Below are 22,737 nucleotides of genomic sequence, written 5' to 3' on the forward strand. Positions count from 1 at the left end.
GGGCTGGCGGAATAGGATCTGGGGCCCAGGGCGGGGCCAGGAGTACGGATTCTTGAACTACGGTGTTTATACTGGTGGCCCCCCAGGCCCCACAAGTGCAGACCCCTGACCTCTCTGAGCTGCTCTCATAAGTGGGACCGAGGGAGACTTGGGGGCCTTGGGAGGCCATGCACTAGGGGGGACAGAGGTAGGAGAGACTAGCACCTGGGCACAGGCACAGCTGGATTTGAGCTGCAAGGAGGACCCAGGGAGGAGCCCCGGGGGAGGACAGTGGGAGGAGGAAGTGGGGCACCCTGAGGGCTCTGGGCCTGGAGCAGGTCACAACATCTGCATCTGTGCCCCAGACCAGAGGGGTCCCAGTGAAAAAGGGCCCCGTCCTGTGGGCACAAAGGGGGGGCTGTGGGACCAGCAGGAGAGAAAAAATGCAGGTGAACCTAGGGGGTGGGGGAGTCACCAGCAGTGACTTTGGCCAGCAGGCCGTGGCTTGAGACAGGCTGCAGCTCTTGGCTTCACTTCTGCTCCTGTATCCCGGCATCAGCTGTGGGTACGTGCCCAGGCTGGTGCAGCTCAACCCCCTGGAATTGAGCTGTGGGCACAGTCTAGAGCTTATCGGGGCCCCACAGCTGTAGGCAGCTCTTAGAGGGAAGGGGCAGAAGCTGGATGGTCCCACAGTCCTTCCTGCTAATGAAGCGCCTCTGTCCCTTCAGAGTGGCACCCCTGCCTGTGGGTACACCCTGTTTCCTGAACGCAGAGGCTGCCTGCTCCTTTGGCTTCCAGCCTGGGGTGGACAGACTCACAAGCGGGGCCTGGGGGAGACACTGATGCCTCAGAAATTTCTGGTCAGTCCTCACCCAACAGGCTGAAACACACTGCTCCTTCCTGACCACAGAGACGCCCTGGCCTGTGTCCACTGGCACCAAGTTGGAGCTGGAGTATTTTTTATTTTTTATTTTTATTTGTTGGTCTTTTTTAGGTCTACGCTTGTGGCATATGGAAATTCCTAGGCTAGGGATCTACTCGGAGCTACAGGTGCCGGCCTACACCACAGCTCACGAGACACGGGATCTGAGCTGCGTCTGTGACCTACACCACAGCTCACAGCAACGCCTGATCCTTCACCCATGGAGCAAGGCCAGGGATCATACCCTCATCCTCATGGCTACTAGTTGGCTTCGTTACTGCTGAGCCACGATGCGAACTCCCTGGAGGAGGTTTTGTCCCCTTTCTCAAGATCACCAGCTGGCTCCTTCAGGAAGCCTGAGGGGTGGGCACTTCCCTGGGCACCGCACCCCACTGGCAGGTCCCAGCTCCCTGCCCAGGACAGCATCCTCCCCTGTCTTCTCACTGGCACACTCACCGGGCTGGGTGAGGCCGTAAATGTTACTGAGTGTCTGTTCTCAGGGACATGGGGCCTGGGATCCAGCTGGGTTCAGACCTCCTCAGTTTCCTGGTTGGTGCTGTGGGGGGCTTGCTGTTTGGGGTTGCCCCCAGGTCCCCAGGGCCCCCAGGAAGATGACTTGGGTTTAGGATCAAATTCAAGAATGGCCAGCAGGTGGCGCCGTTGGCCCATCTGCTCCAGCAGGTCAGCGGGTAGAGTTTCACCCTGAGAGTGAATCTGGATCAGAACCAAAGGAGAACGAGGTGGGCAGCCTGGTGGGCAAGCCGGTGGCCAGCTGGCCGGCTGGCCACCTGGTCTGGGTCATTCTGCTGGGAGGCCTTCTTGCTTGGGTGGCTGCCGTGGGGTCTGGCCTGGCCCACGGAAGGCAGGGCAGGATGGGTGGGCTCCAGGCCTCTGACGCCAGCCAAGGCGGTCTCACCGTGTGAACTTCCCCGCGAGTCTCCAGGGCTCAGGGTTTCCGTGGCTGCCGGACATGGGACTGTGTGCACCCTTGTCCTAGGTGGGGGCAGGGCATGGAGCTCCCGCAGAGCCCTCCCTGGACCCCCGGTTCCTCGACCTGTCCTAAGAGGGGGAGCACGTGCCTCTCATCGTCCAGGGGTGGCAGAGGGGCCGGGGGACATGGGAAAGCGGCACCAGCCTTGCTGCCATCCCTGACTGGGCAGGTGCCTCGGGGGTGCTGAGCAGAGGTGGGCCCTGCTGTCCTTTGAGGGGGTGCCTCCTGTCGGAGGTGGGGGTGCGTTGTGGGCAGCTCCAGCTCTGGCCCCGGGTGTGGGGCTGGCGTGGCTTCTTTCCTCCGTCCCCTGCAGCCCCAGCCTGGGTGGGTGTGGGGCTGGGAAAGAGCCCACCGCCCTGCCCTGACCCCAATGACCATCAGGGCAGAGAGACTCCCTTGGGACAAACCCCGAGAACATTCCTCCAGCCGGTGGTGGTGGTGGTGGTGGTGGTGGTGGCGGCAGCCGCGGGTCTGGTCCCTGGAGGTGCTCAGGGTGGGAGTGCGGTGGGCACAGGGCGGGCTCAGGATGTGAGAATTAACATGAGTCTTTTCTATCAAAGGACGTCTTCCTGCTTTCCTGAGACACCCACCTCACCGCCCTCTTTAATTTGTAATTTTTTTGTTCTTTTTATCTTTTTGCCATTTCTTGGGCCGCTCCCGTGACATATGGAGGTTCCCAGGCTGGGGGTCTAATTGGAGCTGCAGCCGCCAGCCTCTACCACAGCCACAGCAACATCAGACCCGAGCCGCATCTGCGACCTACACCACAGCTCACGGCCACGCCAGATCCTTAACCCACTGAGCGAGGCCAGGGATCAAACCTGCAACCTCATGGTTCCCAGTTGGATTTGTTAACCACTGAGTCATGACGGGAACTCCCGCAGTAACCGTTTGTTTCAAGTTAGCCAACCAAGAAGAATGTGCGCCCTGACCTGACCCATGGGAAGGGGCAGGTCCATCACCTGCGATCGGGATAAATGGGGGCTCTTCCCGCTTTTGCGCGCGCTTTTGGAGCGCCCGCGCCCTTCTGCCGAAGTCAAGAGCCTTGTCGACGTCTCCCCATGTTCACGTGTCTTGTTGTCCAACAGTGACGATCTGAGCCGGAGTCACTTTTCCCCCACAAGGATGAGGGTGCCTGGACTAGGAGGTGAGTTACCGCCATAGGTGGGTGGCACCCCCAGAACTGAGCTGGGGCTCCCACAACCCCTCGGGCGGAGGCCTCCCCCAGTGTGGGGGCCGCTGGCAGGGGAGGCCCTGCTTCGGGACCTGCCGTGGTGTTCTGTCCATGACTCGTTAGCTGGCGTCAGGTCAAGGGCTGCCTGGGGCCTGGGCTGGCCTAGGAAGTGATGGTACGAGGTTGCAGGGCACCGGCAGCTGGCTAGGAACCCTGCCTGTGGCAAGGGCCAGCGTGTCCCTGTTGCTGGCCTGGGACGGAGAGGCCCGCGTCCTGGCCCAATGGTGTGTCTGACAGGAGCACAGCTGGCCCAGAGCTCTGGGGCCACTGTCAGGGCTTCAAGGAGCAGGACACAGGAATCGAGCCCGAGGGGCCCAGCAGGGAAGGGGCACCACCCCTAGGGCAGAGCTGAAGGTCAAAGTTCAGAGGGGCCAGGACACGGACCCGCTCCGGAGGTGGGGAAGGGACAGGGGTCTGGCCCTGTGGCCCTGGCCTGGGAGGGGCCTCGGGGCAGAGGCTGGGGGCAGGCGTTGCCTCGGCCCTGTCCCTGGACCAGACTGCAGGGCGTGCCACAGAGGGGGGCTTGTTACCACACAGCTCCTCCTGGGGTGGGGGGCCCTGGGTCCAGTGTGTGCCCTCTTTAATCAGGCAGCAGCCTTTCCCCCAGTTCATTGGAGGCTCTGGGGGACGGAGGACACGGGTTGTCGCCCCAGGTCTGCAGACGCCGCGAGGGCCGGTGGGTCCCTGGGTTGGTCTGGAATTCGGGTGGGCAGCGCAGGATGCTCTGTGGGTCCGCCGCGGCAGAGCAGGGCAGCGAGGTGGGTGGGCGACGGCTGCCGTGGCCTTGGGTGGCGTTTCCCTTCCTGGAGCTGGTGGCTCTGTCTGTTGTCTTGGTTTATTACCTGTGCTCACAGCCTCAGCAGGGCTGTCCCACTCCCCCCTACCCCCGGGCCTGGAGAACCCTCCCCACAGGAGCCCCCCACACTGGGCCCATTGGGGGTCACGGGCTCCTAGCCCTGCCCCCAGGCTCCCACTTCAGGCAGAGGACCCCACCCCAACGCCCGGCCGCTGGCATCCTCTTTGCCCCGGACTGTGCACCTGCGACCTCAGTGACCTGAGCCCTCCTGTCCTGTTGCACCACAAACACGACTTCTCCAAGGTCCCCTCCTCCACTCTCTGCCACCCCCGGGAATTGCTCTTGTTGGGGTCCCAGCAGCCCCTGAGGCTGGGCCTCCCAGGTCTGTGGTCCTGGCCACCCTCACGGTCCCCAGGATGGGGTCTGCAGGGGTCACCCAGGGGTGGCTCGTCCTGCTGTCTGTCCTCTGTCTGCCCTTGAGTTTGCTGCTGAGTCTGGAGGGGTAACAACACCCCGGAGAAAATGGGGGGGCAGCTGGAGGCAGGCGGGGGGGCTGTCTCCCGCCTCTCCTGGGATGTGAGGACAGTGAGGGAGAAACAGCTTGGAAGACGGCTGGGGCTTGTGACTGGGGAAGCTGGACGGGACGGGGGCCTCCACCGGGCCTTTGTGCTGGCCGCCCCCTCTCCCTGAGGCCTCTCTTGCAAATGGCTCCTGCTCACAGAAGCCTGAGCTCAACCAGGCCCCTCTGGGCCCCTGGCACCTGCCAGATCCAGCCACGTCTGCCTGCCTGCCAGCCTGCGGATTACTGTGGGCTGAGGGTGGGTGCAGGGACCCTCGGCCGCCCTGGGTCTCTGGTCATTTGGTCAGGAGCTTAGCGAGAGCTGCGTTAAGGACACGGGGATGCCCTGTGCCACCCCCCGAGCCCGAGCCTGAGCCTCCACTCACCTCTTGGGCTCAGCAGACCCGCCTCCTCTCCAAAGGCCAGGGAGCTGCTGTGGCTGGGGGCCTTCAGGCGGGGCCTCTGCCATCCCTCCTCCGGCCCTTCCTCTGGTCCTGGGGGCGTCTGATCCCATCGAGCCCCTGCACCGTGATGTGATGTGTGGACTGAGCTTGCCGCGCTTGTCAAGGTTCCCACTTGAGTTGGGGGACAGGGCCTGTTGGGGCCCAGGTAATGCGCTTGGGTGGAGAGGGTGAGGTTCCGGGGGGACAGAGGGCCGGGATCTGCCCGTGGAGGTGGGGGCTCCCAGGGCCCATCTCTCTCCGAGGGGCGCGCTCCTGGACCAAGGGTGAGGAAGGGCCCTGGGGCAGGAAGACACAGAGGGGCCCGTGGCGGCCTGCCAGCTGGTGACTCCGTGCCCACCATCTCCTGCTGGGGAGGGGTCTCCTTGCATCTGCTTTACAGACCAGGAGACCAAGGCCCAGAGGGAGTTTTCCGGCTACGCGGAGGCAGCCTTCAAACCAGGTCCGGATCTGGAGACCCCCACTTCCACAGCAATATCTTCTACAGGCTTGGGGCGCAGAGGGCTCCGGGGACCACTGCCCGCCACCTCCCAGCCTGGGTCTGGACGGCCCTGGGCAGACTGACTGATTGTGTTCGCCCGCCCTGGACCCCCCTTGGGACACACCCTGAGACGTGTTCAGTGTGCACCTTGGGTTTTAGGTACTTTTCAGAATGCTTTTTGTTTTATTACAATGGCCTTTAAACATTTTTTTTAGGCTTTTTAAAAGGTTACACTCTATTTACAGTTATTACAAAATATTGGCTCCGTGGAGTTCCCCCGAGGCACAGCAGATTAAGGATCCAGCACACTCACCTCAGCAGCTCTGGCCACATCGGTGGTGGGGGTTTATCTTTGGCCCAGGAACTTCCTTGTTTTGCAGACGTGGCCAAAAATATACATATTGTGTACGTATTGGCTGGCGTCCTCACGTTGCACAAGACATCCTTGAGCCTCTCCTACAGCCAAGTTTGTACCTCGCCCTCCCCACCCCCGCGAGATGGTCTCCCGCAGTTTGTTCCCTGCGTCTGTGAATCTGCTTCTTTTCTGTTATATCCACCGGTCTGTTGTGTGTTCTAGATTCCACATGTAAGTGATATTGTACAGTTTTTGTTTCTCTGTCAGATTTGTTTCACTTAGCACAATGTCCTCCACCTCCACCCACGGTGTCACAAATGGCAGAATTTCATTCTTTTTTATGACTGAATAATATTCCACGGTGTACAGGTATCACGTCTTCTTTATCCATTCCTCTGTCGATGGACACTTAGGTGGCTTCCACACTTTGTTTTCGTTTCTTGGCCACACCCACGGCGTGTGGAAGTTCCTGGGCCAGGAATCGAACCCTCGCCACAGCAGTGGCAATGCCAGGTCCTTAACCCACTCTGCTACCAGGGAACTCTGACATTTCCCTGCACTGTGAAGACTGCAGCCGCATCCATGGCCATCGGGGACTCCGTGACCTTGACACCCACTGCTGTGGTTTCGCTTGGGAAAGACCTTCATGTGTGCGTGATTTTGGACGTTGTCCTGGTCTGCATTTCATTCTCTCGCTTTATCGCCACCACCTGTCTCACGAGAAAAAGCCTTTCACGTGTGGAAGCTGTTGAACGCGCAGTGTGGGTCCAAGTTCTCCCAGTGCTTGCGTTCACTTAAGTGGTGGTTGTTCTCGCTGGTGACAGAGCCCGTCATTTTATTTATTTTCTTTCAAAGGGGCAGGCTCATCTCATGTGGTTTTGAGGAAACAGCCACCAGCTGGATGCACCGGTATGGCACAGCCACTTTGCCTGCTGTCCCCTTGGGTGGGACACATGTGCGGGCTGCGGCCGTGTCAGCAGCGGCGGCTCTGCGTGGACCTAGGAGCCTTTCCGCATCAGCGGGAGCAGAAACTAGAAAGATGCACATCCAGCGCCGCAGTTTGATCAGATGCATCCTTCTTGTTGCTGTGTCAGGGACATCCTTGGGGGGCTGGCCTTTTGTTTAATCCTGAGTGCTTGGTGATGGGGGGCATTGGCACGGGCCCCCCCGTAGCCTTGGAGCCGCTGCCGCGATCCGTGCCAAGTGTGACTCGCCATGGTGCAAATGTCAGTGTGGGGGAGGAGGGGACCATTGCGAGCGTAGGTCCCATCTCATGGGCCCCTGGAAGGTTCTGGGCCCGCGTTCTGGCAGGCGTGTCCGGGCATGGCTCCTGGACTCCCACTGGAGCAGGAAGCCGTGGTGTCTGTAGGTCACACTTTGGGAAGCAGTGCTCTGTGACGTGGCCTCAATCACCCACCCTTCTTTTTTTTGTCTTTTTAGGGCTGCACCTGCTGCGTTTGGAGGTTCTCAGACCAGGGGTTGAAGCGGAGCTGCAGCCGTCTGCTGACACCACAGCCACAGCAATGCAGGATCTGAGCCGCGTCTGCGACCTACACCACAGCTCCCGGCAATGCTGGATCCTCAACCCACTGAGCGGGGCCAGAGGTCGAGCCTGCCTCCCCATGGACGAGGGGCACTGCAGGTGTCGGAACAGAAGCTGTAGCCAGGGGTTCAGGGACACCCGGGCCCTCTGCGAAGATATCAGCCACAAGGGTGGGTGGGCTGGCAGCCACGGCCCCTTGGGGGCTGCGAGGCGGGGGGCCTGCACTTCGTGGAGGCGGGTCTGCTGGTCTGAGTGTGGACATTGCACCCTGGGCACCTGGGCTCAGCCTGGGCCACCTTCTGGCCCTTCTGGGTCTGTGCCAAGTGTCCTGATTAAGGGGGCTGGCTTCTGGGGGCCGGTGTCTATGGACCTCTCTGCCCTGTCCCCCCACCCGTGTGGCCCAGCCTGGCTCTGAATGACGCCATCGTGACTGCTCGCCTTGGGCAGCGGCCAGTTCCCAGGGCGTGATGGTGGCTCTCGAGCAGAGGCCGGAGGCCTGAGTTGGGAGGGGCCCCTCCTTAGCCTGGGGGCCGGGCAGCAAGAGGACGAGCAGCTGAGCTGGGGAGCAGCTCACAGCGTCATCAGCTCCGGCTGCTCTGACTCTCAGCCCCCTCCCCATGGGGACGCCAACCCTGCTCCAGACGCCCCCTCTTACTGGCCTCAGAAGTTATAGGTGCCAGCCTGGCTGGAAGTGAGGCCTCTGTCAGAGGCCCTGGCATGGCTTGGGCACGGGGATGGGTGGCGAGGGGCTCACGGGCACCTGCGCTGCCAGGGGGCTCAGCTCGCCAATGGCTGACCTCATGGTCCTCCACGGCCTCGCCTCGGCTTGCAGTGGGCGCTGTTGCCTAATTAGGTTCGACTGTGCCAGCCTAGCCGGAACCCCACGCCCGGCCCGCGCTCTGGCAGGCGTGTCCGGGCATGGCTCCTGGACTCCCGCTGGAGCAGGAAGCCGTGGTGCCTGCTCAGAAACCCGGCAGCAGCCCGCACGGCAGCCGGAGCTGGCGCTGGCCTCTCGGGCTGTGTGGCCCAGGGCCTGTGGTGGGGTCCCACCGTCTTGGGGACCACCTTGCAGGTGAGCCTGGGGGCTGGGCAGCTGGGAGGGCGCCAGGACGGGAGGTGGGCTTGTGAAACGCTGGGCAGGCCCAGATGGGCTTGGGGGGGTGAGGCCTCTGGGGGCCCTGGGCCTTTGGGAGAATGCCTGGCTGGCCTCTTCCAGGTCTGCTGCTGATCCCAGAGGGGGTGGGCTGAGGGGGGACTTGGGGGCTGAGGCCACCGGGGCCTCTTCTTGGAGCCTGAGCTGGAGAAGGGCCACAAGGTGGGGCTGCTCTGAGGGCCCGGGGGAGGGGCGCTGTCTGCCTGCCCCCAGCGGTTTCTCCTGCTGGGCAGAGCCTGACTTGGGTTCTGGATGGCCTGGTATCCTGGTGTCCATTGAGGGTCAGGCCTGAAGCTGTCCTGGACACGTCAGAAGGGCTCCAGAGCCCAGCGGCCAAGGCCTGTCGCCTGGCTTCTGTGGCCTCTGTGGCCCCCAGGGAGGAGGCTCAGAGGAGGGAGTGGGCCGGAGACTGTGTCTGAAGGAGCCGGCCTGGGGCGGAGGAGCTGGATGGACAGGAGGAGGTGGAAAGGGGGCCCAGGCAGGAGAGGGGCCGAGCAGAGGCCGGGGTGGGACTGAGCCCATGGGAGCGGGGAGGCCATGGGAGGCTGGGCGGGGCCTGGGGCCCCTTAGGGGTGGTGAGAGTTCAGGGCCTAGAGCCCAGACAGCCAAGGGGCACATGGTACCCGGGATGCCAGCGCGGCCTTGCCCCACTGCTGGACCAAGTGGTGGCTGGAAGGGCCTGAGACATCACAGTGACAGTGCAATGGGAGGGCTGGACAAAGGCGAGGCCCCTCCCCCTCGCCCCATGCCCTGGGCTCCTCCCGTGGCCCCTGGAGCTGCAGCGTGGCCCAGGCTGGCCAGAGCCTCCAGCACTGTCATAACAGAAGGGGCTGGCGGGTTTGGTTGGCCTTTGAACTTCATCAGGCTATGGAACAAGTGCCAGCACCCAGAAACAGACAACACTTTAGCGACGAAGCCGTTAATACGGTCACGGGCTCTCTGGTGTCACCTGCCCCTCCCCCACAGCTCCTGTCCCCGGTGAGAGGCTGCCTGTGGCCTTCCGGCCACACTTCGGTCCTTCCTGCCCCTCTCCTGGCCTGGGCCGCCGCCTCGGAGGCTGCCTCTTTCCAGGGGGGCGGGGCCAGGCTGCCAGGCAGCATCCTGCACCCAGCCCTGGCCGGAGCCTGGACAGCTGGATGGGCCTCACCCACCAGCCCCGCGGCCCCCGCCCTCTCTAGGTCGGATGGGGGGCAGGCCAGGCTCCAGCACAATGGGGACGCTGGGCCTGGGACGAGACCTCAGAGTGGCCACTTCCTGCCTCCCACAGGTGGCTGGCCCTAGCTGGTCATCCAGGCCCGTCCCACCTCCTGCCAGCCGCCCCCACAGCCCAGAGCCCTCTGTCCCTCCGCGATGGCGCCCTCGCCTGAGGACCCAGGCCCCGACCTGGAGAGCAGACGGCCTTTCCTGAGCATCAACATTCTGCCTGTGGGTGAGTGAGGCCTCGGGCTGACGGCAGCGCAGGTCCGGGTTCGGTTCCCTGGTGAGCGTGGTGTCCTGGTCCCTCCTGGGGTAGAGGGGGCCCTGCCTGCTCCTCCAGAGCGGGGGTTGGCGTGGACCTCTCCTGGCACAAACTCATTCGGAAGACAGTTCGGGCACTGCCAGCCCTGTCCTGCCCCATCAGACCCCCAAGAGCTCGGTGCCAGCTCGCTGGCCTCAGCCCGTGTCTCGGCTGCTGGGCTGGGTGTCCCAGGGCCGCACATGGCACCTCCAGGCCTGGCCCTAACTGCCGTTTCTCTACGACCTGTTGGCAGTGACACTGGTGGCCTCCCTTCACTCCCCTCTCAACTTTAACAACCACGGGACTCTGGTATCCACACTGAAAGGGGCTCAGAGCTCGGGGTGCGGCTGGGCGGGGGCAGGGAGTGGGAGGTCCTGAGCACCCTCCCTGGGGCTGTACCCCACCTGCCAGGGCTCACAGCTCTTCTCGCTTTGCTGCATCCTGGCTCCAACATTCGTTCAGAATTACAGATGTGCAGGTGAGCCTGGCCAGGTGTGAGTGCCCCTGCAGAGGGGAAGGGGTGCCCCGTGGTGCCCTGCCCTTCCCAGGGCAGCTGGATAGCATGGGCCCCACCGCCCGGGGAGGAAGGCTTACACAGCAGGCTGTGCTGTCCAGGAGGTGGGGACCATTCCCTTCCCGCCAGAGCAGTGGGCTGCTTTCTGCCCCAAGAGCCCAGCGTGCTGGGCTGAGTTGAGGCAGCGCTCTGTGTGTCCGACCCCTGCCGGCCTGGGCCTGGTTTGAGCTGGCACCCTCTGGCCCTGGGCTTGCCACCCCCGACTCAGGAGCTGCTGCAGCAGGATATGAGGGCGCTCAGACCCCCTGGGAGAGGGGGTGAGTGGACCTGGGGGGGGTGGTTCCAGGTGCCCGGCACACCAGTGTGTTTGGCTTAGCTGTGTGGTGGAGCCGGGTGCCCGGGCTGGTCACAGGGCTCTGGGATCTTGTCCCCAGAGAGAGAGACCCCGGGGAATGTGGATTTCCGGTTGGTTTTCTGGGCTCTCTGCTGAGCGGCAGGTCGGCCTCTGGCTGCCACACCGGGAGGTAAGGGGCTCCTGGTGGCCCCTCCTTGGTGGACATAGGAGTTCCTGGGACCCCGACTCAGCTCTCCTGGGACACTCCTGGGGTGAGGTTCTGCACCGTGCCTGGCCAGCGTGGGGCTTGCGGGAGTGACGTCAGATCTGCATCTCCGTGGGGCGTGCATGTGCGCACGCGTGCTCCTGCCCAGGAGCACCTGCTCTTCCTGGGGGCTGTGGCCCCAGGAGAGGGAGGGGGTGGCGGGAGGGTCTTTGTGCGTGTGCACGGTGTATGCGGCAGGAACTGAGTGCACGCCGACGAGGGTCTGTGCATGTGCACGTGTGCCTGCATGCTTGCCTGTGGGCTTGCGTGCGCCATGTCCCCCAGGCCTGAGAGGTGAGGGCCGGCCCTGACTTGTTCCTCCCACGTTCCCCAGATGTGCCCAGACGGGTCTCCTCCTCCCAGAGGCGTGGGTCTGCTCAGAGGCACACAGCCCCTGCCCGGGCTCTGGGCCCTGCTTTCAGCTCAGTGGGGAACGGACGCCCAGAGGAAGGGGTGCGGGGGAGGGAGCCTGCAGTTCTGGATGTAGGTTGGTGGTGACAGGATCCAGCTCGCCAATGACGTGGAGGAAAGGGGCTCCACCCTCCGACTGCTGACACTCCCCGCGCCCTGCGCCCCTCTCTGCGCCTGGCTTGCTGGCGCTGTCCTGTGCAGGTCCTGCACAGGTGCGGGGACAAGAACAGCAGTGCGGACACCTGGTTTGGCCTTGGAGGTGCTTCTGGAAGACTCCTAAGGCAGCCGCCCAGTGAGCCAGGGAGGATTCACAGTCACAAGGGCAGGGAGACCTTGGGCTGGGGACAGGCTCAAAGCCTGGGAAGTGGGCCAGCACATCCTGCAGGCTGTCTGGGGAGCCTTCGAGATGTCAAGTGAAAAAAGCACAAGAGTTGAGGATTGTGTTTTACATGGCAGGTAAAACATAAAGATGTGAGCCGGGGAGGCAGCCTCGCAGTGGCGTGGAGGGGCGGCCCCAAGAGGTCAGGGGGCAGCCAGGGGATATAGGAGTTTTTGCAACAAAGACCAAGTGGCAGGAACTTCAAAAGGTGACTGTTAATTGAAGATAATCAGACATCTCGAGTTAAGGACTTTAGCGCCTCTCTGGGTCTGGGCTCCCCGACAGCATCCTTTGATGGGCCGCTCAGCCGTCTGGACCAGCGTCCTGTGCTTCCGACCCTTCGTCCCTTCAGGGGTCACCGTGGGGGCAGCTGTGGTCATTGGATGGCTGCAGCATCCTTTGTTCACGGATGTGGCAGCAACATTTTTTACTCACGTGCTTTGGACCGAGGAGCTTCTGGGCTCCTGTGAGCCACAGCGCCTGTCCTGGGGGATGCCAGCCTGTCTACACGTGGACAGTGGGGGGTGGCTAAGGGTCCGAGAAGTGCCCGGGAGGTGTGGGCCTGGGGGCTGCTCTGGAGCCGGCTACTTGGGGCCCAGGGACATGACCCAGTGCCTGTTCGGTGCCCCCTGCACCAGGATGCATCCGCTGCATCCATGTTGGGGGCAGGCCCTGCTCCAAGCCAGGCAGTGAGGGTGGCTGGCAGGGATGGTGCTCCCCGGGTTGGGCCTGGGCAGGTGGACCGTGTTGGACCCGGGCCCAGGGCTGGGGCAGTGGGACAGCCCCAGCCACAGTGTCATCTTCTTAGCCTGGTTCTCCTGTATCCCTGGTAACGGCTTCTTTCAGAGCCACTTAATCCCACTCCACAGGCTGAGGGACAGGGAGTATGCAAATGAGCTGCCCTTTAGTTTCAGAGATGGGGGGGATGCGGGAGGGGCCGAGGCCGGGGGCTGGCCCCCCGCTGGGGCGGGCAGCACCGCCCAGATCCCCGGGCATGGGGGTGGGGGGTGCTGCTGCATGTCTTGAGGGTGCCTGTGCCCCAGCCTGGTCCCGATGGGGCCCCCACCAGGCTCTGTGAGGCTGCTAGCATCTTGATGCCAGACAGGCCCACTGAGGGGGCCAGGGAGTTGCTGGGAGGGCAGGACACAGGCCAGAGTGTTGGAGCTGACTGGTGGGGGACCGGGGTGGGGAGGCCGCGGCAGGCTGCATGGAGCGGGCCTCTGAAGCCCGCCAGCCCTCCTGGGCCTCTCCGGGGGCAGCCAGGACACTGTTTGAGAAACGGCTGAGCTTGGAGCCAAGACGCAGGCTGGTTCAGATGTCCCGGCCAGTGGCCTGTATCCCCTCCAGTGCCAGCAGGAGGCGCTGGCCCTTGTGCTCTGGCAGCTGGAGTGTGCGTCTGTGTCTCTGTTGACCCAGAGCCCGAGGGGCTGAGGTGGCTGCGGCCTCTAGGCCATGAGGCTGGGGGGCGAGGGGACTCCGGACCCTCGGGTCCACGGTGTGTTCAGATCCACTGCTCCCCCCCGGGACTCGGCACCGGCTCTGCCTTGGTCTTGCTTGTGTTTCTTTTTCCTGACTGAAAGCAGGACTCCGAGGAGATGCTTTGAAAGTACAGAAAACCCCCCTTCCTGAGCTGGTGGGTGTGCGGGTTTCTCACTGTTCCCAGGTCACCACCTGGCTCTCCGCCTCCCGCCCGTAGCGCGCAGCCTGGGGGCTTGGAGCGGGTCCCTTCCAACGTCACAGCTTCTTCCGGAGCCTGATGCTAACAATGGCCTCACTCTGGGGGACGTGGCGCCGCAGCCGTCAATGACCAGCTCGGGGACTTCTGAGCACTGGCTGCTATATTCCTGCTGCAGGGAGATTCGCGCAGCCTCTAATCTGTGCCTCGCGTTGTCTCCTTGGCGGCGCGGCGGCCCTAGCACTTCATGTGCGCAGGGAGCTCTTTGAAGCTCCCGCCTCCGGCTTCCGTGCCAGGTCTCTGCGGCCGCCTTTTGAGAATCAGGCCCTGCCTGGTGTAGGCTCAGAAGCTTTTCTGGAGAAGGCAGGACATGTGGACGCGCCCTCAAGGCGACCTACACCAGGGAAAAGCAGCCGTAGCTCTGGGCCCCTGTAGTCCCTGCGCACCTGAGGGCCTCTGGGCAGGGACCTGCTCCCCTCACGTGGAGGATCCTTTTCCTCGGTGTCCAGAGTGTGGCCTGGTTGGGAAAAGCAAAGTCACACCCTGCCTCTGGGTAGATGGAGCACTAGCGCCTCCGTCCAAGTGCCATGAGCTCACTCGCTTCCCTCTGGTGCTCGCTTGCGGTCTATTAACTCTTAGTTGACGCACAGTTCCAACAGGAGGCCCAGAGGGTCAGACACGCCCGCCTTGGCGTGGGCGGTGAAAGCGTTTCCTCCCAGATGCCTCACTCAGGCAAACACAGAAGCACCCAGGTGCTGGGTTTCCTGGCCAGGCAGATGGACAGAACCTTTCTGGTTGTGTTCCCGCTGGGATCCCGTTGGCCTCTCCCCCTGGCGCCAGGTGCACCCCGGGCCTCCCGAGGCCAGCTGGACGGTTCTGCCTGGATCTCAAACCCATCAGCATGAAAATTTGACTTCAGACCCCCGGCTCTCCGGCGTGATGGAGTAGCAAGCCCCTCCCCGGCCGCGGTCTTGGAGCCGGAATTCTGCGCCTCAGGGTCTTGAGGCCCCAGACTTTTCTCCACCTCTCCCACCCTGCCTGTCTGAACCACCTGGGTGTCCTGGCCCTGCTGAGCAAGGGCCAGCGGCCAGACTGCCTGCTTCCACGGTCCCCCTCCCCCTCCCCCCAGCTGTCCCTCTCAGTGACCCTTGGGACCGAACCCAGGATCACCCCCTCGCTTTTGTCTCTAAGACCCTCTGTGATCTGGCCCCTGCATCCCTTTCCCTCCTCAACGCCCCCCAGCCCCTCTCCCTCTGCTCAGCTCCCCCACCTGAGGACCCCTCCTGCTCTGCCCCCTCTAGGGACCGCCTAGTGTCCGCTGTGACAGTTTTTGTAAATGCCATGGTGAGGTGGTTGTCTTGTGCTGGCCAGTGGGCAGAGGGCTCCTCTAGGACAGGGGTCTTGGGGACTAAGGGCTCCCTGGTTTCCTAGCTACCACCTGGGCACCCTGGGGACTCAGAGAAAGTGTCAGTGGTTACAGGAATGAAGGAACAAGCAGGTAAATGAACAGGCGAATGATCAGCCCAGCATACGGGACCATAGCTGGTTTATAACAGTGATGGGTGCAGTAGGCTGGGGGCTCAGGGTGGGGTGAGAAAAGGGGGGCAGGGTCCAGTGTCTCCTGGTCCAGAGACCCCCTGGGGAAGGCCCTAGGGAGGGTCCCTGCTTGGCTGGGAAGCACCTCCCGGGCTCTGGCCACCCCCTCTCCCCCCGCCATCCCCTCCAAGACACACTCCCCTCCCCCCCCTCCCTCCCTGTCACCTAGGTCCTTCCTGGCTTCCCAGGCTACTGACCCCCAGCCAGGTGAGCGGGCGGTGGTGGGCACTGGGGGTGGTGGTGTGGTGCCCGCAGGGAGGACGGGAGGGGACTGGGCTTCCCCACCCTGTCTCACCCCTACCCAGGGCCCAGGAAGGGCACCTCCAGCCACCCCTGGTTTGTGCAGGTCAAAGGCCCATCCCTCCTACCCCTGCTGAGCCTTTGGGCCCAGCAGCATCCCACCTCCTCCTGGCCTCCACAGCTACCCTAGCTCTGAGCAGCAGCTCCCTGGGCTCTGGCACTGGGAGAACTGGAGCAGCCCCTGCCCCGCACCTGCCCAGCAGCCTCCCTCCCTGGCCGTTCCACAGGCACCTCCCCTGCGGGTCCCAGGGCTAGAGAGATCCTGTGGGGGGCTCCCGTGTTCCTGGCATCTAGCGTTTCTAGCTCCCTCCCCCATCCAGGTGTGGCTGCGCTGTCCTCCCCAGGGGTCCAGGCTGGCCGGGAAGAGCTGAGGCTCTGGCCCTGTGGATAGTCCTATTAGATGTGGCCTTGGCCAGGTCCCCTCAGTCCTGACCCAGTTCAGGGGCCCCCTCCCTGTGCTGCCAGATCCAGCTGGAAACACCCACCTCTGCCAGTCAAAGGTGTCTTTGGGGACAGGGTACCTGGTTTGGGGGGCCTGGGGCAAGTGCCTTCCTCTCGCTGTACCTCGGTTTCCCCCTGAAAGGAAATGTGGTATCAATGGTGCCCAAGAGCTGGCAGTGCCTGTAAAGACCCCTGGCCCATCAGAGGTGCCCCCAGAGGCCTCCCTCCCTGGTTGGCACCCCCTTGTTGCAGCAAAGTGCCCTGGGGCCTTGGGGCAGGTGGGTGAACCCTGCCGTGGGCTGGGGGCCAGGTCGTTCAGCCGTCCTCCTGTGCCCCTGGAGATGCTTGGCTGCCACCTGGATGGGCAGTGGCCAGGCCTGGCCAGGGCGGCTGCGGGCTCCGGGCGCCGTGTGTAGGCAGCAGGAGACGGGAGAGCTGGGATCATTCTGCGCGTTGTCCTGAGTTCTGATTGAGAACAAGACGTCTTGAGAGCAGATGCTGGTGAAAACTGAAACACACTTTCTAAATTTAGCGGGTGAGATTGCACATCCGCCCAATTAAGCTCATTGATCTGGCGAGCGTGCGCTTGCTCTGGCTACGGCGCTCACTGTGCCTCCTGCCGCCTCTGTGTGTGTGTCTCTGGGCCCGTGTGATCTGGCTGATGACCTCAGGCTGCAGAAAGCTTTGAGCCAGGCTCTCATCAGGGCCCCCGTTACTCCTGGGCCCGGGCAACGCTGCCCATGGGGATGGTGTCGGGGCACAGGGGGCGGAGCTCAGTTTGGTCTGCAGACACTCCTGAGGCCACCTGCAGCCAGGTCGGCTGGTATTTTGGGGGAAGTGGTGGGCACGGGGTGCCCTGCCTGCAGGACCCTCATCATCTCACTGGACGGCACAGGTCCTGGTGACATCTCAAGGGAAATTCTGTGTCACTAGTGGGTGAGCACGACAGATGAGAGAGCCAGGGAAGGCTTCCTGGAGGAGGGGCCTTGGGAGCCAAGTGGGAGGGGCAGGGAGTGGGTACCAGGCTGAGAGCTCCTGTGTCACCTACCAGGAGAGCAGACGCCCTGAGGGTTTGGAGCCGAAGGGGAGGGAGGCCCAGAGGCCAGAGGCAGCCTGAGGGAGGCCTGGAGAGCAGCCTGCGTGGATGTGGGGAGGAAGGGGGGTAGGGCGGCTCTCAGTGGGAGCAACGCTGGGCTGGGGGCAGGCTGTGTGCCCTGGCTGCCGCAGCTGCCCCAGAGAACCCGGTGGGCGGCAGGCTCCTTGCACGCGGCATGCAGCTCCTTGTCTATCCAGGGCCGGGGCCAGAGCCCCGCCGGCCCCAGTGTCCGTGGTCTCCTTCCAGGGACTCTCGGAGTCTCTGGCTCAGGACGGAGATTTCTTTCGAAGTTTCTAGTCTGCATTTCAGTTTTGGCTTCGTGCAGGAGCAGGTCCTGTCTCATTGTTGCCCCTGGTTTCTCGGTCTCTGCCTCTGGGTGTGGGTGTCCTGGTGTCTCTCTGTCCCCAAGTCCTGGGCTCTTAGCCTTGTCCCCTGGGCACATCCCCATGGGCTGTCGGAGTGGGACTGGTCTCTTTGTCCCCATGCACAGAGCCACTCCTCCCCCCCAGCTGAGCCCCATGCTGCCTGGGGCAGATGTGCAGGTGGGCAGGTGGGCAGGTAGAAGGCGCTGCCCCCTCGGGGTGCCCAGGAAGTTTTCCCACCTGTGGGTAGCACCTTCTCTGCCCACCCCCTAGGTCAGGGCCTGATGCCCAGGCCAAGGCAGGCCCGCGCACACTAGGACCGCACCGTTTTCCCATCCGCCTGCCCCCAGCGCAGGGCCCATCAGCACACCAGTGACGGGAGGGGCTCAGGGCTGTCCCTCAGGGCAGCCTTGGGAGGCTGGGGATGGACAACGTGCAGAAGGAAGCCCCCAGCCCTGCCTGCCAGGCCCCTGTGGTGAGCACCCACCCGTGTGAATGTCATGGGGCCTCCGGGTGGGAGTCCCGTCCTGGCCGGGCTTGGCTCCCACCAGCTCCCCAGGACCTGCTGGGCTCTTTCGCTCTCACCCCTTTTGCTCCCTCCACGTTTCTGGGTAACTCCACCCTCCACCTTCTGACACCGGTCCACCTTAGTCATCTGGGGCTGGGGCTGCAGAGGAGGGAGAGGAGTGGGCGGTCCTGCCTTGGCCTGGGCGTCAGGCCCTGACCCTGACGGGGTGGGGGTGGGGGGCAGAGAAGTTGCTGGAGATCATCTTCCAGGAGAGGAAGCCAGGGCCCAGGGAGCCAGGAGGCAGCTGACCCCGCGCAGGGAGCGCCGTGGCGGGGAGCTAATTGCTGCCTCTGCCCCTCTGGATGCATCGCTCTGACAGCCCCTCACTGAAATGTCTGTGGACTCTGCTCGCAGCCCAGTGGGAACGCCTGACGCCACCCTGAGCCAAGGCCACCCGAGCCGGCCCAGCCTCAGCCAGACCAGGGACCCCAAATGCTCGCCTGGGCACAGTGGCCAGTGCAGGGGTGCAGGGCAGGTGGCGGCTGGAGCTCAGCCCTTGTCGGGGGCACCTGGAAGGCAGGAAACCTCTGGAGGTCAGCTGGCCTGGGCAGATGCCAGAGCGGGTCTCTCGTGGGGCAGCTCTGGCACTGAGAGGGACCTCAAGACCCACCCTGGGGTCTGTGGCACAGCCAAGGAATCTGCTGTGTGGCTTGGGGAAAGTCGGGGACCTCTCTGGGCTGTAGGAAGCTGGAAAGAACCCTAGTAACCAGTAGGTCTTACACCTGTGGGGAAGCTGAGGCCCAAAGAGGGGAGGGGTTTAGCTGAGGCCACTCATGGATCTGTGGGGAGCTGAGACATGAGCCTGCATCTTGTCCCCTGTTGTCACTAGATCAGGGCCAGCTGGTGGGACCTCCGCCTCTGTGGACATGGTGCCTGGCGGCACCTGTCTCTCCCCTCCTCCACTGCAGTGGAAGGAGGGGGGAGAGGCGGAGAGGGGGGGCTCCTGAGAAGCCTGCTGGCTGGGAGGGTTCCCAGGGCCCAGAGCCTGCCTGTTGCTGCTTTAGGGCCTCCAGGGCCTGGAGCAGTGAGAGGGGGAGTGTGCAGGGGCCCCGCTGCCCCGGGGGCGTGGGGCCAGTTGTAGGGGGGAGGGGACAGTGGCCAGCTCCCATTATTGCTCCTGGTCTGCATGCTCTCTTCAGACCTGGGAGCGGGGTGGTCACGGTTTCCAAGACAGCAGCGCCAAGCGCCCTCCTCTCGCCACCAACTCAGGGCCCGCTGCCCCTTGCCATGAGCCGAGGGGTGCCTAGTGTCCAGCAGAGAAGCCTCCCGCTGCCTGGGGATGGGGAAGCCGTTCCCGGCTCCGCCCCCTTCCCGGACCGCGGCTGGGGCCACCCCGACGGGGGCTGGGGGGGGTGGAGGCTGCGGGCGCATCTTTGCAGGGAAAGTACTTTGGCCGCTAGGGCGCGGGGCGGGCAGGCTGGCCCCACTGTGCACCCCGCATCCCGCGCTTGGGCTCTGCGCCCGCCGCGCGCTCGCGCCCCCGGCCCCCTCCCCGCGCGGGGCGGGCAGGGGGTGTGGTGCGGGCGGCACGAGTGACAGCGCTCTCCGCGCGCGGCGCCTCCACGGGGCGCAGTGTCAGCGCGCCGAGCCCGCCGCGCGCACAGCCCGCCGCGGGCTTCCGAGCCGGCGGGGCGATGCTGGGCCAGCCCCAGCCCCAGCCCCAGCCCCTGCTCGAGGCCGGCCGCTGACGGCGCCCCCGCCCCAGCCGCCCCCCGCCGCCGCCGCCGCCGCCGCCGCCGCCGCGGAGACAATGGACGCGGGAGCCGCCCCGCGGAAGCACAGTAGGTGCCGCGCCGCTCCTGTTGCTGCGCCCGCCCGGGCTCGGTGGACGCGCGGGGGCGCCGCTGCCTCGGGCGGCCGGTCCCAGCTGCGCGGGGAAGGGGCGCGCGCTGCTCCCCTCGTGCCGCCTGGTGGCCAAGCTGCTTCCGAGGTCCACGCCCCGTAGGGGAGGGCCCCGATCTCGGAGGGGTCGGGCGGGTGTGGGTGTAGGATGGCGCCGGGCAGGTGAGGGGTCCCGGGCTCTCTTGGAGGCCACAGGTGCGGCCTGAGGGATCTGAGGGCCGCCCCCTGCGAACTTTCCTCCCCTGGTTGAGGATGGCTGTCTGAGAGGGAGCCCCGCGAGCCCAGTCCTGGGCAGCCCGCCGGTCCCCTCTCTCGATGTGGGCGGTACAAGCAGGGACACTGCCCTCCGGTCTGTGGTGAGGTGGAGGATAGAAGCCCGCAGAGGGGCCTGGCCCATTTGCCAGGGCTGCAGGTGCTGCTGCTGGCCCTGGGCCCACCACGCCCAGCGCCAGCAGGCAGGGCAGCCGTGGGCACTCCAGGGGCAGGCAGGACCCAGCCAGGATCTGGGGCGCCTCTGCCCCAGGCTGTCTGCAGGTGCTGCTGCCAGGGTTGGGGGAGCAGTCCTCCTGGCCTGAGCCAGCAAAGCTGCGGGACAGGTGTCTTAAGGGACGTGGACACTTCTGGAGCTGGCAGAGGGAAGATGCCAAGGGAACAGGAGGTCTCCGCTCTCCTCTCCTCCCCCTACCCTGCCCAGTGTGCCCCTCGAGCTGGACAGAGCGTCCCCTGACTCCTTGCCGAGGCTGGCCTTTCCCCATGGCCTTCTCCACCCTCACCCATGAAAATGTACCTGGTCTGTGTCCTCTCTTGTCCCTTTATGCCTGACCTCTGAGAGGTGACACTCCGTGGTGCCCAGTGCGTCTGTCCTGGGGGCCCGTCTGTGATCTGCCAGTCAGAGAGCTGCAGCCACAGAGGGGGCTCAGGCAGGCTGGAGGTCCTCGTTCCTCTCCTGTGGCGGCGACAGGAGCAGGCTGCACATCTCCCCGGGACGCTGGGATAATGGAAGATGCTGGCTTTGAAGACGCCCAACCACCCCGCGTCCCTTCACGTTCCCTTGGTACTTGGGCCACAGCCACATCCTCCGTGCAGACCTTGGAGGAGGGTCTGGGGCTCCAGAGAGGATGGGGAGGCAGGTAGAGCCTGTGCCGTCAGGCACATCTGAAGGGTCCCCATGGACCCCTTTCCCAGGCCCAGCTCCTTGGTGGCCCTGCCCTGGCCTGTGCCCTGAGCCGGGGGTGCGGGAGGGCTGACCCTCCGTCAGGCTGGCAGTGCTGCTGCCCCTGGGGCTTCCCAGAAGGGGGGGTCCGGGGGCCTTCACATTTAGCCGTGGCCCATCCAGGGTGCGTGGTGAGCACGAGGCTGGGCTGGGGGCTCCAGAGGTGGGGCCTTCGCCCAGCCACTGGCAGAATTGATGAGGCCGCCATTGGGGAGCAGCTGGGGGCACCAGGAGGGTGTCCGGCAGGCTGGCGGTGGCCCCTCCAGGCAGGTGACGAGGCAGCGGCCCTTTAGCTGGTGCTTGGACCAGGTCTGTGGGGTCCCACTGGTGCAAGAGGGGCTTGTGGGTGGGAGGTTCCCCAGCCCTCACTCTGTGCAGCTGAGAGCTCAGGTTACATAAGCCCCGCCTGGCACACGGGTTGCCGTAAGAGGCAGCAGCCAGGTTTGACAATACGGGTTGTAATTGGATTTTAATTTTTAATGTCTGCAATAGATGAAGAGCTGTGGGCCAATTTGTATACAGTCGGTTACTCTGCGCCTGATAGGACTACTTCATTAGTTGGTAACTGTCCTGCCACCATGCCTCCCGCTTCCTGGAAGGGGGGGTCAGGTCTGGAGACCCACGGGCTGCCTGCCACCTGCTGGGGGGGGCAAGGCAAGGGGTGGGTGGCGGCGCTCCTGTCACTGCTGGGCCAGCCGTCCCCGTCCCGCACCCATGGCCCTGTGGGCTGGGGGCCTCCCGGGAGGCGCTTGGAAAACGCACCCACTGAAAGTTGCAGGGTTTTGGACCCTCCCGGGGCATGGGGCACAGACAGCCCTGGGCCTTCCGGGGTCCTGCCTGCCACTCCCAGTGGCCAGGACAGGCCCCAGCAGCCAGGGGTGGGGGTGGGAGCCAGGCCTTTGCGGCTGGGTTCCCCAGGTGCGGGGGTGGGTATGCTCCGGGGCGTCCCTGGGGCCTCCAGACAGACCCAGGCCCCTGGCAGAGGCAGGACCTACATCGTGGGCCCCACCCCCGCCACAGCTTGAGGGGTCGCGGGAGGCAGGACGGCCTGGCTCCCCTGCACTGCCCGCCCTCCGGATTATTCTTAGGTCTGTTGTGTAACAGGCCCGCATCCACGGCACGGGGAGGAAGGGCTCCTGGGAGATGTCTCCAGCAGCCGCCAGCCAGCCGGGAGCGGAGCTTTTGTCACTTCTGCCGCCCAGCACAAAGGGACAAAGGAGGCTGCCTGGCCACCCAGCCCAGCCCAGGCTGTGCAGAGGGGCTCGGGGCCAGCGGGCGCTTGCTCCCTGGGGAACATCTGGCTTGGGTCTCCCATAACCTCCAGCCCCCGCAGCCGAGAGAGACAGTGTGTGTGTGTGTGTGTGTGTGTGTGTGTGTGTGTGTGTGTGTCCCCGTCCCTTGGGGGCACGGTGTCTGGGGGATGCCCCGGGTTCCCTTCTGCCCCAGAGCTCATCCTGCGTTCCTCCCTCCTTTCGGGCTCCCAGCAGCCTCTGGGTGCTGCTCACAGGGTCCCCACCCCACAGATCAGGGCAGACTCTTCACACCTGTTCTGGCAGCTCCTGCTCTGTGTCAGACGCAGATGGACTGGGGGCTCCAGGAGGCTCGGGCTTGAGGTCAAACGAGCTGGTCCTGAGGAGGCCTGGGCTGGGGCTGTCCACTCAGAGCCCAGCATTTGCGTGGGAAGGGCCCCTAGATGCTCCCATCACCTGCGCCTGAGGGTCAGTGACCCTTCATCGTCTCCTTCCCCCACGGGGCCCGCGGACATGCGT

At 64.4% G+C, this 22,737-nt stretch overlaps 1 protein-coding gene across 1 annotated transcript in view; it reads left to right on the plus strand.

Annotated features, from left to right (window-relative positions):
- The first annotated feature begins 8,285 nt into the window (after positions 1-8,285).
- Positions 8,286-22,737, plus strand: part of PLCH2 (phospholipase C eta 2) — a 65,690-nt gene continuing 51,238 nt past the window's right edge. Inside the window, exons 1-2 of the mRNA XM_084962603.1 lie at positions 8,286-8,393; positions 9,742-9,903. Of these exons, the coding sequence (XP_084818729.1) occupies positions 9,825-9,903 (79 nt within the window). The 5' untranslated portion in view covers positions 8,286-8,393; positions 9,742-9,824. The remainder of the gene's footprint in view (positions 8,394-9,741; positions 9,904-22,737) is intronic.

This window comes from Sus scrofa, chromosome 6 (assembly GCF_054392235.1).
Source record: "Sus scrofa isolate SSC_HxYL_T2T_F1_AM1 chromosome 6, Sscrofa_HxYL_maternal_Yorkshire_Landrace_v2.0, whole genome shotgun sequence".
Taxonomy (NCBI): domain Eukaryota; kingdom Metazoa; phylum Chordata; class Mammalia; order Artiodactyla; family Suidae; genus Sus; species Sus scrofa.